At 41.5% G+C, this 15,958-nt stretch overlaps 1 protein-coding gene across 3 annotated transcripts in view; it reads left to right on the top strand.

Moving 5' to 3' along the window:
* SUCLG2 (succinate-CoA ligase GDP-forming subunit beta) overlaps positions 1 to 13,219 on the top strand; it is a 286,592-nt gene extending 273,373 nt beyond the window's left edge. For all 3 annotated transcript variants that reach the window (XM_002758533.7, XM_008981988.5, XM_078351448.1), the window contains one exon: positions 12,087 to 13,219. In XM_002758533.7, coding sequence (XP_002758579.3) covers positions 12,087 to 12,202 — 116 coding nt within the window. In that variant the 3' untranslated portion in view covers positions 12,203 to 13,219. The remainder of the gene's footprint in view (positions 1 to 12,086) is intronic.
* Positions 13,220 to 15,958: the final 2,739 nt, after the last annotated feature.

Genomic DNA, 15,958 nt, shown 5'->3' with positions numbered 1-15,958 from the left:
TGTCTCTCAAGTGTTCGTTATGGTTCCAAGTTGAGCTTATAATATAATAATAATAAACCTTGAGATAATTTGTAGATTGGATCCTGTTTCTCTTAGCCAAATCTTCTCAATTTTATTTTCCACTACCAAAAGGTTTCAGCAACATAAACATTTTTTCTTTATTTTGTTTTTCTTTTGCCAAATATCTTTAAATACAATTATCCTACCCCCTTCATTCTTACCAATCTTTCTAACATTCCCTAAACTCTCTCTAAAGTTATTGAGAACATAAGCATATTCTGTGTCTTTCACTTTCTTGACTAGGCACTATACCCCCTCTGAGTGGATACTTTCTTATCCTTGATTGTGAAATACTGATAAACTGGAGCCACAAATGGAAGAGTACAAATCATGTCCTTCTTAGCATGGACTCAGTATGCTAAGAAGGGCACAATTTACACTCCTGTTTGCTACATGATGCTGTGTGATCCTTTGGTTTGCTGAAGGAGAGAAAGAAACCTATGGATATTAAAGAATTTAGAGGCAGCCACAGTGTTCTCATATGCTTGGTGGCTATTCATTCTTCAAGTCTTCAGTTATGCTAGCTTCTAAGACTAGGAGATGAGAGCAGTGATAATGCCTTTACCTTTCATCAAAAAGTCAGCCTCGGTAGATTGACCGTGGGCTGACTAGCTTTGAAAACATTTTCATTTGGAATAATAGAGCCTCAGGTTTGCCGCTAACACCCAGAATACATGGTTAACGGGGGCCCTTAGCTTAGTGGTGGAATCAATTGTTCTGGGCAGAGTGAATGCGGATCCCAGCAGAACTAGGAGTCTGGTTCTGTGTCTGATGATGCCCCGTGGCCTCTTCTCACTTTTCTGGATTTAGGCATTTTCTCCAGTGCTTATTTCCAATGTGTGCTCTGTACAGGGCTATTTATTCATCTTCTCTTCTTTACTCAAGCCCTGTTCCCTTGCAAGGTAATATGGACCTGTTTCCCATCTCCACCCCCAGCCTGTCTGAAGTCTTTTTGTTGCTTCTGTCATTGGAGACGTGCCTCTTGGAGGAGGGTCTGATGTTTTTGTCAGTGCATGCCCCTGCCCTTCTGTATGTTTGATTCCCATTGTCCTTTCTCTTCCTACTCTCCAGGTCTCCATTTTTTGCGTGTCCTGTTGATCACTTTGCTCTTTACCTCACCAGTGCCCACTCATCTCTCTTCATCTTCTTCCTCCTTCACTGTCCCCTGTGAACATGTCCTGACTGGGACCAGTTTTACTTCACCGTGACATCTTTCACCTCTCCTGCCTTATCACTCACATCCTCTCCTCTTTTCCCCTGCAGATCCTCCATCCTCCTTCCTCCTGGTGTTCATTTCATCATGATCAGCTTAAACAAGTAAGACGTTGAGGGAATTCCATGCTGTCATCAAGCCTCAAATCTGCTCCATTGTCTGATAAATATGTCTTAACGCTTAAACCTTAGACTAAGACTCGCAGGACCTGATCAAAGTATTAGTTAGGCTAGCTTTCTTAGATCTGGTATATAAATTTCCAGGTAAATAATCTACTATATCTGGCACTTTGGGTTTTCATTTTATCCCTAGGGTAATGTGAGTAATTGAAATTTATCCCATGTTAGACATCAACTGCCTTACCTTAGAAAAAAACCTCCTAACACACTTTAGGAAAGTAGTCATATAATTACAGGACTAGGGATTCTTGAAGGAAGATGGTCTTGGAATGATGCAGAGTACTTTATCTTTTTTTTATTATTATTTTCTACTTTTTTTTTTATTTTTTGATGCAGTGGGTCCAAACTCCCCAACTGCCTTAATAAAAAGGAGGTTTTGCTGGATGTGGTGGCTCATGCCTGTAATCTTAGTACTTTGGGAAGCCAAGGCAGATGGATCGCTTAAGCCCAGGAGTTCTAGACCAGCCTGGGGAACATGGTGAAACCCCATCTCTACAAAAAATACAAAAGCATTAGCCGGGCATGGTGGCACATCCCTGTGGTCCCAGCTATTTGGGAGGCTGAGGTAGGAGGATCATCTGCGCTTAGGGAAGTTGAGGCTGCAGAGAGCTGTGATCATGCTGCTGAACTCCAGCCTGAGCAACAGAGTAAGACTCCATCTCAAAAATTTAAAAATACAATAATTTTTAAAAGATGTTTTATAAGGCTTTTACAGAATTGAACCTGGAAAGCTTCCTGACTCTTCTTTCTAGCTCTTTCTCGTAATGCCAGAGGACTTTCTTCCTCATTTGTGTTCTTTCTTGGTGTCTCTGAGACCTTCTGGCCTCTCAGGAAGGCCATTCTGATCCCGCAGTGTTAGAAGTCCAGGTCCCATAGGTAGCCAATTTCATTAGCTTACCTAATAGCCATCGCTCCCATTGTCCACAACCCATCCTACCAAGCCTTGTGGTTAGGGTCTTTGAGGAGCCTGACATCCTTTTTCACCTGGGTTCTGATTCCAGTGACAAATAAAATAGACTGAGGAAACAAAAATATTACTTTCATTACCAAAGAAAACAGTAGTTGGAGGGATGCACCTGATTGTGCAACCAACAGTGAACTTCCTTACTCTGAGCCCCAGAATTAGGCAGCTTTGTAAACCCAGTCATAGGCACCACTGGACTTCAGTGCATTTCCCACTCCAGGGTAGAACCCAAGGAGCAGAGGATGACCTGGACTCACTGAGTGGCATATCCCTAAGAGGAAGGTCTCAAAGCAAGGGGCGGGACTATCCGTACCAACTTCCTCCGTTTGAATATTTAGTCAGCTCCCTACACCATCACCACGCCCAGATGGAGCCAGTGATAGGCAAAGAAGGTTTACACTAATGACTGTCCCTCTGCCTAAAAGGAAAACATCCGCCAATGCACATCGTAGGTCATATCTGCCCTAGGAGTGGGCTGCCTTTGGTCGGATGGCTGCCCTAGTCTAGGCAGTGGTCATTCCTTCAGAAGCAAGAGCCTGAAGTTGCTTCCCTGAGCAGCAGCTGTGGATGTGGCCATTTTTATAAGGAGAGGTTTTAAAACTGGGCAGGTACCAGGACTGGCATATCCTGAGTCCTGCCTTATAATGTCGGAACACCGCTGTGTGCTCTCGGGTATTTTCTGAAATGACTAGCCAATTCATTTCTTCCTGCCTCAATTTCCTCTTGTCACACTTGAAAGTCATATTTGATTAGCCATCAAAGAGAGAGAGAGCAAGCACATTGCTATCAGGTGGAGACATACAGTGATTCAGTCTGCAGTGTCTTTATAGAGGCTAAGTGTGTCCTGCTAAGACTCTTCCAGAGAGCGCCACCTCGAGGCTGTCCTGAGGCAGAACTACCTGCCGGGAAAGGCTTCATGAGGAATGTTTTAGATGAGGGAAGACAGCTTTCATCTCATGCCACCTTCTCTTTATTGGCAGTGGCTGCCTGAGCAGTGCTGTGCCAAGAAAGATTCTGAGGCTATATCCCAGCTTAGTGGAAAAAGAGTTCTGTGGTCTTTCCCCTTGCAAATGTGGGAAAGGGCGGAGGCAGTGGAGATTCCAGCCAATATTTGCCATTGTCGATTCAGAGAGACCATAGGTGGACCTTTTCTCTGCTAGAAATATAGCTGCCCACCACTCTATAAGGAGTCAGAAGTAGGGACTGCAAGCTGGGAAACTCCAGATGAGGATGATTCTTGTCTTCACCTGGCCCTTTAGCCACAGGGCCAGAAATTTGGATTGTATAGAGCAAAGGTCTACAGACTTTTTCTGAAAGGTTAGGATTTTAGGCTTTGTGACTGTATATTCCCTTTCGTGATTACTTAGCTCTGCCATTGTAGTGTTGAAGCAGCAATAGACAATAGGTAAAGGAATGGACATGGCAATGCCACGGTAAATCTTTTTTAACAAAAACAGATAGTGGAACAGATTTGGCTCACGAGATATAGTTTGCAGATCCCTGGTATAGAGAAGAGCCCAACAGCAAGACATAGAATTCTGGAAAATCCTCTTGTTATCTGTGTCTAAATCTCCCTTTTCCCTAAGCTCTGAAATGTCTCGTGAGAGTCAAGTAAGAATTTCGCAGGTAGTATTGAGCTCTTAGAATCTGACTTCCTCCCAAGGAAAATATTAGCAATGAGGTCCGCTCAGTCATTTCCTCACATAAGGATAGAATCACACTCAGTGACGCAGTGATGTTACTTCTTAGGCAGTAATGGTGTACCAAAGTCAGCATTTTCAATGAAAGTCTCACACTGTTAAAATTACCTTTGAAATTTCTTAAGTCACCCATAAATTCGAGTATGCATGGCTTGAAAGCTAGGAGGAAGATTCAAGGAAAGTGTAAAAGGTAAATTCACATGCAGGTGTGTGTGTGTGTGTGTGTATAAAACATCCCTTTTTTAAAAGAATTCTTATCCCTAGCAGATGATGGTGGGTGAGTGAAGAAGTGTAAGGTGTTCTTGCTTGCCAGAGGGTTCATTCCATTCTAGTTTAATTTTAAGGCTCCTTTAGCTTTGGTTTAATATCTGTGTTGCTTTTTTTAAGGGTTAACATAATTGAAAGCATAAGCATATAGCACAAGCTCTCAGTGAATATGTTAGACTTGATCCTACACTTGCTTGCATGATCATAGCACATATACACCACTCTTGGAAACCCTGTAGAGAAGAACTTAGCCATTGGCTTCCTGCCCCTGGAGCTGGGGGCTCCTACTGTGATGGTCTAAATAACTATCACATTCAGAACCTAAGTGTTGATTTCTTCTTACTGTGGGAGAAAAAATCATTGAGGAAATTAGGTGTGAATACAATACAGCCACACAGAATATCTTATGTCATCTTTAATTTTCATGAAATGTAAGGGATACAAAGCATTTCGATAAGATACTCATTCAAGGAGAAATCTAAAGCCTCAAAGCTGCAATAGCTTCCCCAGGTTGTTCAGCTACTTGAGAACAGAACTGGGTTTAAAATCTCAGCTTCTTCCTCTGCAAAATGGGAATAAAAATAGGGCAGCTCTAGAAGATTGTTTTAAGGCGCAAATGAGTTTTTAAATAATTTACAGTAGTTCTTGGCTCAGTAAATGTTAGCTGTCCCTATCATCATCTGAACCCCTGTTGGTATCTTGACTGAGGCCACATGGACGGCCAGTGCTATTGGCTGCCAAGCATAGTGCTAGGTATTTGGCACACATCATCTCAAACAAGTAAGAGTTGCTGACATTGCAGAAGTTTTGCCTCCTATTCTCCGAATTATTCTGTTTCTGACATACAATAACAAGGCAAAAGAGACAAGAGAAGTTGTCTAAATGTATAGGTCACCAAGAAAATGGAACTCCTCTATCTGATTGCCACTTGAAAGGAGACTAAGGAAGGAAGAGCAAGGGTACAGGAGCAGTGGACATTTGAGGAGGAAATTGCTGCTTTAGAGAATGTGGCTTGTTTCCACTGAATTCCCCTCTCCCAGTAGGGGGGAAAGACTCAGTTATTTCACACAGAGGGTTGAAATACTTCAGGCCGTCAAGGCCCTACTGTCTGCCACAGTGACTGACCCCTGCCATTACAAAGCGCAAGCCACCACTGATGATCTCTAAGCAAATCAGTCTGGCTATGTTCCATGAAAAAGTTATTTATGGAGGCTGGAATTTGAATTTCATGCAACTTTCATGTATCATAAAATGTTCCTGTGATTTTTTCCCCCAGCTATGTAAAAATGTAAACCCTTTTCTTAACTTGCTGGTGATACAAAAAGAGGCAGCTGGCTGGATTTGGCCCAAAAGCTAGAACCAGCCCTGACTCAGAGCACTAGACCAAGAATCAGACCTGTCAGGGTTAACTGGTTGTTTGATCCAAGCAAATTATCTGACATCTCGGGGCCTCGGTTTCCTCTAGTGAAAACAAGAGACTTATCTTAAAGGTTGCCTAGAATGCCTTCTAGCACTTAAAGGCCAGCTGCATGGTTATGTGGCTTTGCGCTCAGATGAACCTGGGTTTGAGTCCTGGCTCAGCCTCTGACTTGCTAAGAATGTTGGGCTAGTCCCTACTAAGCCTCCCAGTGTTTTAGTTGCCTCCCCTGTAAAATGGGGATTAAAATGATGTCGACTTCAGGGTTGCTCTAAGGATTAAGTTTAATGATACTTGTATACCCCTTAACTCATGTATCCAACAAACGTTTGTTGCACCTAATGTGTGCTCAGTAAGTGCTAACTACTGTATTCTTTTTTAAAAAACTGAATTCCTGTTAAATTATTTTTTAAATGACAGTTTCTACGTATTTCCAGACTGGAAAATGGCTTCCTTCGTACCCTTATGATAAAAGGCAGGAGGCTTCTGCACCTTGAGAACAAAACCCTGGACTGTGTGTCCACTACCTTTATTTTCTCTTGTGTGTAATAAAAGCGAAGAAATTTGGATAAATTAACCTTGTGTCTTTGTGTACAGCTCTCTTACTCCACCCAGTGGCAGAAAGTCACTGGTAACATGCTGAGGAGGTCAAGAATAAAACATTTTATTAATTGTTATTATTTATAATATCTCCTAGTAGTAGAGCAAGATTCCATTTTAAACTCATTCCTCTTTGATTTTTCCATATCTGAGGCCTGTAGTGGGTAGAGAAGCATTTAGCCGAGTGGCTCGCAACAAGCAGATATTAAGAAGTGCCTGAGGTTCCTTCCACCAGCCTGAGTTGATCAGTTATCTATACAGGTGGTTATTAAAAGTGTTGTCCTGAAGCCTCATTAAAAAGCAATGCAGCATTTAATAAATATTAGAACATGTCAGTAGCACTATTTAAATGTTGGAAGGAGATCAATTTCCTTTGTAATTTTGTTCACAGGCATAAACACTCTCTTTAGAACACTTAATTCCATGTCAGAGTTTAAAGCAGCTATGATAATTTCTCTTTAGAAGTAAAGACAGGGAGAGGTTGGGGAATAGATGTCAGACACCTGGTAAATTAAGAAGAAACTAGCCTTAAATACCCAAATAATGTCATTTTTTTTTTTAAAGGAACACAGAAACTAGTGATAATTTCTAAGGCCTCCTCTAATTATTTTCTTCCTTTTCTTTTTCAATGACCTGGTTCCACAGTCTGCTGTTTTATTTTATTTTTATTTATTTATTTATTTTGAAAATAGAGACCGGGTCTTGCTTTGTTGCCCAGGCTGGAGTGCAGTGTTGCAATCACAGCTCACTGCAGCCTCGACCTCCTGGGTTGAAGCGATTCTCTGACCTTAGCGTCCTAAGTAGCCAGGACTACAGGCCACCATGCCCAATGGTTTTCTTTTAACCCCTCTTCTCTGCATGTTGTTCTTCCAGTTGTTCCCTCAGCAGAAAGGAGGGAAGTAAGTGGTAATTAACGACCAGGGCAGGGTCAGTGGGCAGCAGAGCCATGCCTTCAAGGAGAAGCCAGGTAGAATGCTGCAAAGAGGTGGTGCCAGCATCAGGGTAAGGGCTGCTGTCACTTGGCAAACGCACTTTTTTCCTTTACTTTCTCTTACTCTCTACCTATCTTTCTTTTCATATGTCTGTTCCTTTTTAGGCTATTCCCCCTGACTCTGTCCCTTGTCTCTCTCTTCATTTCTCTCTCTCTTTCACTCTCTCTCTCTCTACGCCACTTCCCATTTTGTAACAAGTTTCCACCAGGTCATATTGGCTCTACGTCTGACCGATTTCACATCACAGATGAGCTTTGTATTTGAATATGAGAATCCCTTCAAAAACTGCTTGGTTCTAAGCATGCCTAGTATATGCTTAATAATTACGGCTGTAATTAAAGTGTAACTGCAAGTATAATTAAAATTCACTTTTGTGGATCCTAGAATTATGAAACAACTAGGCATTTTCACGCGGCACTGAAGGAGCAGCTGGGAGGAGAGAAGGGCCTTGGTTTTCTGGAGAGCTTCTCCCTCTCCTTTCCTCTTCTGGCCCTGTCCACCAGTGTTAGCCCCAAGCAAGGTCTCACTTGTCTGGGGCACCTGGAGCTGCTACAGGTTGGGAGGAATGGTAATAGCTTGGAGTCCTAACTCAGGGCAGTGGGCACAGCCAGCTCTTCCTGGGCCTTTCTAAAGAAAGGAGCCACTCCCAAAGCTCCTGGGGAATCCCGGGAGGACTCCAAAAAAAAAAAAAAAAAATCCCTCCTGATTGCACCTTGCACAGTTTGGGGTATCTATTTCAACCCTATAGGAAAGAGTTGTTAGGACAGCAAGGTGATCTATCAAAAAGTACCTGCCCACCCCTCTTCTTTTCAAACACACTTTGTGTGTGGGAACCCATCTTGAGTTCTCTGTGGGTCAGCACATACTGGTAGCTAACAGATATTGGGAAGTATCCAGTGAGCATGTCTGACAAAGGGAAGCAGTTTTTGGAAGGTACAAGGGAAGCATCAGTAAGCCATCCAACAAGGCTTCATCTATGTTAAGATTTTAGAAATACAAGGTACTCTGGAAGCTCACTGTACAAGCCCCTGTTTTAGTTGGGGCATGGGGAGGTGATGTCAAGAAAGACATCCCCAAGAAATGCCATTTAACAGATGCTTGTGAATGTATGAGTGTCAGCCCAGCAGAGAGAGGTGTCAGCCCAACAGGGCTCTGGGTAGAGAGCCCAGCAAGGGCAGTGGCCCAGCACATCTGGTGCTCATGAATTTCCAAATCATTTATTTTCCCTTAGGAATACCGGTGCTAAGTTAGGTGCTAAAGAGGATATTAATTAAGGAACTAAATTATTTATATTAGTTGGTTGCAAGGAAGCACAGCCCATTAAAGTTATCTGAAAAAAAATTAAAAGATCAAGAGCTCATTTCATCCGTAGACATGGAAAGGAACTCGGGTAAAACTGCATAAGAAGTTCTCTGAATAGGCAGGACCCATGATAAAACTGGTCTCCAGAAAGAGCAGGATCTGAGATGGAGTAAGATGTCAGGAACACTACTTCCACAGGAACACTACTATCCTGAGGTCTGTGTTGAGATTGGAAGGTGCTCAAAAAGAGAAAGGAAGAGAGAGAAGAGCCTAGTTCGTGTCTCTGCAGGAAGAGATAGAAATTTACACATGTAGGTGGGGCACGGTGGCTCATGCCTCCAATCCCAGACTTTGGGAGGCCGAGACGGGTGGATTACTTGAGGTCCGTAGTTTAAGGTCAGCTTGGCCAACATGGCGAGACCCTATCTCTACCAAAAATACAAAAACTAGCTGGGAGAGGTGGCTGTTGCCTGTAATCCCAGCTACTCAGAAGGCTGAGGCAGGAGAATTGCTTGAACCAGGGAGGTGAAGGTTGCAGTGAGCCGAGATCACGATACTGCACTCCATCCTGGTTGACAGACCATGACCATCTAAAACAAAATTTACACATGTAACTTTCATTTACCTTCTGGTCCAAAGACTGATTTGCTCCTGTGTCCATCAGAGCTTTCGCTTCACACTCTGTCATTGCTCCATGAAAGCCATGCTTATTGATTAATGTCTAAATTCCTTAGCCTGGTATTGAACACCTGCCACAGTAAATCAATCCAAATGAACACAGGTTGTATTAATGAAATAATATATTTTTACATTTGTGTTACTTAATCTATCATTGCTTAACAAATTACCCCAAAATTTAGCAGCTTAAAAGGACAGTTATTATCTCATAGTTTCTGTGGTCAGGAATCTGGGTGTGGCTCCAGTGGACCGTCTCCCTCAGGGTCTCTCACAGGCTGTAATCATAGTGTCAGCAGGGCTGCAGACGTCTCAAGTCTTGACTAGGGAAGAATTTGCTTCCAAGACCACTCATATGGTTGCTGCCAGATGCACTTTCTCCTTGACTATTAGACTCAAGGCCTGTTTCTCATCAGCTATTGGCCAGAGGCTACCCTCAGTTTCTTGCCAGGTGAGTCTGTCCAGAGGGCACAGTAGTTGGCTTCATCAGAGCGAACAGAGAGTCAAAGGGAGCAAGACTGAAGCCACAGGGTTTTGTAACCTAGGCTCAGAAGTGACATTCCATCACTTTTACCATGTTCTTACCTATTAGAAGTGAGGTTCTGGATCCAGATCATAATCAAGGGGTCAGATTCTACAAGGATGTGAATACCAGGAGGCAGGAGTGACTGATCTTTGAAAACCATTTTAGAAGCTGCTTTCCACAGCATTTATGAAGTCATGTGTTTGTCAAAGTAACACTAGCTCCTCTAACAACAGTCTTAACATTATAGAAGGGTCTTTCTCATTCCCATGAGGTCTAAGAGGGTGAGTGGGCAGGATGCTTAGCTTCAGTTATTAAAGTATCCAGGTGAGAGGACCACTTGGGTCCCAGAGGTTGAGGTTACAGTGAACTGAGATCACACAACTGCACTCCATCTTGAGAGACAGAGTGAGAGCCTGTTTCAAAAACAAGACAAAACAAAACCAAAACCAAACAGATAACTTCCAGGGCTGCCCTGCTAGGAACACTCCAGACAGGAAAAACAGAGTTTGAAGAGTCCCTTTGGAGATTCTCATGGCCAGGTGGCATTCCTTTGGCCAGATCTGAGTCACATGTCCCCTTCTAGATGCAAGGGAATCTGGGAAATGTAGTTTCTAGCTGGGCAGCTGCTTTCCAGCAATAGCACTCCACTGCAGAAGAGGAGCCGGAGTCTGGTAGAGAGCCAGCCAGGCCTGCCACAGATACTGTGTCATTTACAGAAATGCTTTTACACTCATTATTTCATTTGCCTCTCATCGCAATCTGTACCATCAGCTATAATGTCCTCATTTTACCAGTAGAGAAGTAGACTAGCATATCTTTAGAACATGCAGGGTTTATAATTACAGACAGCAGTTCAAGTCCCATCTCTGCCACTTACCACCTCTCTGACCATGGAAAAGTTATTAAACTTCTCTGTGCCTCAGTTGCCTTATTCGTAAAATAGGAACAATGGGACCACTCATAGTTTTTGTAATGATTTCATGTGCTGTGTATAAGTTACTTAGCACTGTGCCTGGCATACATAAATACTTAATGATATTAGTTCTGGGGAAGATTATGAGGATGGTGGTGCTATGTATGGAGACAAAAGTTAAAGCTAAGAGAAGTTAAATGCTTTACCCAAAACTGCGTAACAAGTACATGGCAGTGCCAGGATGGGGATTTTAGGTAGCAGCTTCCCACACTTCATGCTGTCACTTTCTAGAGAGGCCTTTCACCAGCTTCCTCTAAAAACATGAGTAGGTGAGCCATAAGCTTAAGGCGCAGTGCCAGGCGTTCCTTTTAACTACCGTGTGGGTAGACCCAGGGTCCCAGGAGTATCAGTGCTGCATCATCTTTTCAATCCACCCATTCCCATTTAACCCAGCCTTTGCCCCTTTATAAGAAATGTGCTAACCCAGTGCCTCTTTTTATTTGCACTCTTTGTGGTAAGGCAAGTTCTCCAAGGCCTATATTTCAAGATCTTTGTTTATAAATAGGCTCTGTCTTGCCAACTAGATAAAAGCACAGGAAATGGTGTAAAATGAGATATTTCATTAGACACTTAAATTCTATCACATTTCTCCTAGAGGAGTTGTTCACTCTAAAAGGGCAGAAAAGCAATTCTCACCTTTGGTTGAGGTGGCTTGGCCAGCACATACTCCAGATCCACCAGGAACTGCGAAGAGATTGCCATCAGAGGCTGCATTGCCCATTCTGAAGGGCTCAGGCCATTTCATTTTATACAGTGAGGAGGAGGCAGAAATGGACATGCTGGATGCTGCCAGAGTCTCCAAAGAAGTGGATTTGTGGGCATAGCTGGGCAGATTCTCAGAACTTCCTTTCTCAAAGCAGGTCACAGCCCAAACCAGCGACATTAAGAGACCTTTAAGACAGGTGACTTCTGGTGTGGACCAAAACCACATTAGATCCCCATGACCGTGATTATCAGCAGACATCTCAGCTTCCATCAGTAAAGCATGTTCATTTGCTTCTTGCAAGTCCTTGCTTTCATCTTCTTTTCTAGTTGGACCACAGCTTGGAATAAATTTCATCACATAATCTTTTCTGTCAGCAACATTGATGAGAACCTATATTTAATTCATTTCCTAGTGAAAAGCTGTAGACAGGTAAGTCTTGTGCATTCTTGTGCAGACTTCATAAGGGGCCTCCCCTAGTTTCGTTCAGTGATTGTTCCCTGTTCCGCTTCTAGGCACCAATGTCCATGAGGCCCAGAAGATACTCAACAACAGTGGACTCCCCATTACTTCAGCTGTCGACCTGGAGGATGCAGCCAAGAAGGCTGTGGCCAGCGTGGCCAAGAAGTGATGTCTTTGTCCTGATGTGATGGAGAAAGAAAGCCATTTTTGCATAAAAAGGATGGTTCATCATTGTGAAAGAAATGGTTATCTCATTGGGGAAAAGAAAACGGGGAAAAGGCAAAATCTTAAATCTGTGTTTTCTGGAATACGCTATCTACACAGCCTAAATCTGATTTTTACTTAGTCTTTATAAAAATAATGTCTCGTGTTCTCATACTTTGCTGTCACTGTAAGCCTGCTCAGTAGGCAGTGTTTTGCAGACTTTGGGGAGCGGTTCATGTTGCCAAATACTGTGTGTATAGGCAGAATTTGAAATCAGATCCTGCTTCATTTACAAGAATTTTGGGGGGCTTCTAATCTTACATAGGGAAAAAAACACCCATTTCAAAACTCAAACAAGATTATATTTAATATATTAACTACTAAAAAGCCACAAGATTACATTGTACATGTTAGCTACTAAAAAGGCACTGCCAAGACATTCAAGCAAATAGCTCTTACAAACTGCAGCAGTTTTTACAGGCTTCTAATTCCAACGTATGTTTGAAAAATCTGTAAGTGTTCCAAAATATATTTAATAGTGGAAGGTCTGCATTAATATACTATCCATGTGTTTTTACCATTTGCCTTAATATTGAATATACTGTTTACCTCACACTAAAAAGAAAACCCGAAGCCTTATTTGTGATATTGGATTAGAAGCTTCCATTTTTGTGTCAAAAATGAAGAATCCTGATTCTCATGGAAACCTCTGTAATTAAGTCATTTCAAGATGAGACAGCACTGAAGATCACATTGTGTTGGGTATCACTATCTTCTCTCCTTATCTCTTTCTCCTCACCCTCCCAGTATCTACCAGTTTATGGTAGAAAAATGGGAACTTTATTCGAAGGGAATATGGTTTTTGTTTCCATGATGTCCATTTTTGTTGTGTGTAGAAAAGGATTTGGATAAGTTTTTGTTTAAATTTTGGTAGATTTTTATCTATACAAATTTAAATAAAATTCTGTTTTGTAAGCCGTAAGATCTGTGTGTATTTCTCATTTTAGCCAATTTTATCCATTTTATTCCTCAAACAATTTTTTTTACAAAGACACTAACCTTAGTGTCTTAGGTATGTTTCTAAAATTTGATAATTTGAGTCATTCTAGAATTATTCCAGTTCCACTCATCTTTGTCAGATACCCATTTCTATGTAAGCCAGGTTTACATTTAACATATTAACTACCTGCTATGGTTTGGATGTGCCCCACCCAAAATCTCATCTTGAATTGTAATCAGTGTTTCTGATTGTTTTGGCTTTGAGCTTATTTGAAAATAAAAGGCTATTTGCTTGTTATTAACCATTTTATGAAATAATCACATAAATGATTTAATTGATTTATCCCCTCCTCCAAGAATTAAATTACAATTCTTCTATATTTTATTTTCATGTCTTTCCCGCTCAGTTTTCTCTCTGAGGAACAAAAAATATCATTATTAAGAATTATGTATTTTTTAAATTCAAAGCCTTAATGAAAATGAGAAGAAACATTATTTTTTCACATTACTAAAGTAAATCTTTGAGTGTCTGATTGTGATCATTTGTAGGATACACTATATGTTCAAAAATAAAATAAGCGAGAAATATATATCGTAGTGGAGAAGAAAACAACATGGGGAAGAGTGAAAAGGATATGTTCTTTCATATCTTTCTAAGTTGGCAAACTAAGGCCCATGGGCCTATTTTAGTAAGCTTTTATTGTCACAGCCACACCCATTTGTGTGACTACTTTCATGCTACATAGCAGTGTTGACTAGTAGTGATGGAAACCTTATGGCCTAAAATATGTCCTCTTTGGCCCTTTATGTAAAAGGTTTGCCAATCCCAGCTCTCGATAAATAAAAATACAACATTTCCCCCCAAAATGACAGCAAGAGATTATTGTTCGCAAACCTGTGAAAGGTAGATTTAGGCATCAAAGTGAAACAAATGGAAAAGTCGGAAATACAATCTTTGATCTTTCCATTTTAAACCCTGTGAGAGCTACAAAAGTCTACGAAAGGCCACTTGCCAATAAAAACCAATTCACTTTTGTTATTTTGTGTCTTTCCATCACCCCAAGAACTGTCTGCAGTGGCTCCTTGCACTTTCAAACATATGCTGTTCTTAACTGCTTACAGGTGCATTGGAATATTACCAAATCATGGCTGTGAATGTTAAACTACCAAAGGGCTGCACCTTTCAACTAACTATCCTCAAAGTGATTCTTGTTAGTGACTTTAGTCTTGAAGCCCTGGAAATACAAAGAGAAAGCAAGAGAAAAAAGTAACTTCGACGTACCTGATCCCCACCACATTGCTGCAAAGGCAGTATCCATTTTACCAGTGAGGAAATTGTGACAAAGTGAGATAAAGTTGCTCCTCTCAAGTTTCATAGTTAATGGGCAAAGATTTTGGGCTTCTGGACTTTTGGTCCTTGTATAATTCTATCATTTCTTCTATTGTCCAGTAGAACTTCCTGTATGATGGCAATAGTAAATATCAGTGCTGTCCAACATATAGTCATCCAGCACCTGTGACTCCTGAGCATCCTGGGAACTGAATTTTAAAGTCTAACATTAATTGATTGATAGCCACATGTTGCTAGTGACTGCCATATTGGACAATATAGCTCTCTGATCTAAATCTACTGGGTATTAGTATGCATTACTTTCATTTCAGAGAGGCTCACATTAATTAAGTGCTTTCTTTGTGCCGGGAACCTTTACCTATGCTATCCTAATTAATCCTCTTTAGCAGCTCCATGAATCTATTGTTTTACTGGTGAAAACCTTGTAACTCAGAGAAGTTGGGTAACATGACAAGAGCACAAAACTAGCATGTGGCTGGTCAGGATTGAAACTTGGTCTTTTGAGTCAAAACCCACTGGTTTGGTTTTGTATCTGTGGGGACCCAAATTCCCTACGGTTGTGCCACTTAGGATCATTTGAAAGAATGTTGGAGGCAAAGACATTCAGCAAGCTGGATTCTTGAATGTATAGCTTGCCCTGTGTGTATCTCATACTTAGGAAAGTAGGGTTTAGAAGCAGAAAGATCATCATAAGCAACTGGCAGGTCACATGGATGTGAATGGCATCTCCTGGACTTAGACAAGGCATAAGGCAAACAATATTAAAGAATTACCCAATAAATCACAAAAAGTAGTGAATCCTAAATATATTGCAATGCAGAGGAGAGTAATTTCTATCCACCCCAGTGAAGAAATTTCTACCCAAAATGTCAATAGTGTCACGGTTAAGAAACCCCAATTTAACTATATTTACTAGTTTACCATAATGAAGATGGGCTATGGACTTATTAAAATGAAGATACCACCTGGGCATGGTGGCTCATGCCTGTAATCCCAGCACATTGGGAGGCCAAGGCAGGCAGATTACCTGGCCAGCATGGTGAAACCCCTTCTCTACTAAAAATACAGAAATTACCTGGGAGTGGTGGCAGGTGCCTGTAATGCCAGCTACTTGGGAGGCTGAGGAAGGAGAATCACTTGAATCTGGGAGGCAGAGGTTTCAGTGAGCCAAGATCATGCCATTGCACTCCAGCCTGGGCAACAAGAGTGAAACTCTGTCTCAAAAATTAATAATAATAAAAATAAAATGAAGATGCAAAAAAAAATGGAAACATATAAAATGATGGATTGTATGATTCACCATGAATGCCGAAGGGGGAACTAAATTCAAGGAACTGGGAGACCATAATACACAGAACCAGGACAATCCAA

This window comes from Callithrix jacchus, chromosome 15 (assembly GCF_049354715.1).
Source record: "Callithrix jacchus isolate 240 chromosome 15, calJac240_pri, whole genome shotgun sequence".
NCBI lineage: Eukaryota > Metazoa > Chordata > Mammalia > Primates > Cebidae > Callithrix > Callithrix jacchus.
Note: the sequence above shows the minus strand (reverse complement) of the source record. Positions and strands in the feature narration are given on the sequence as shown.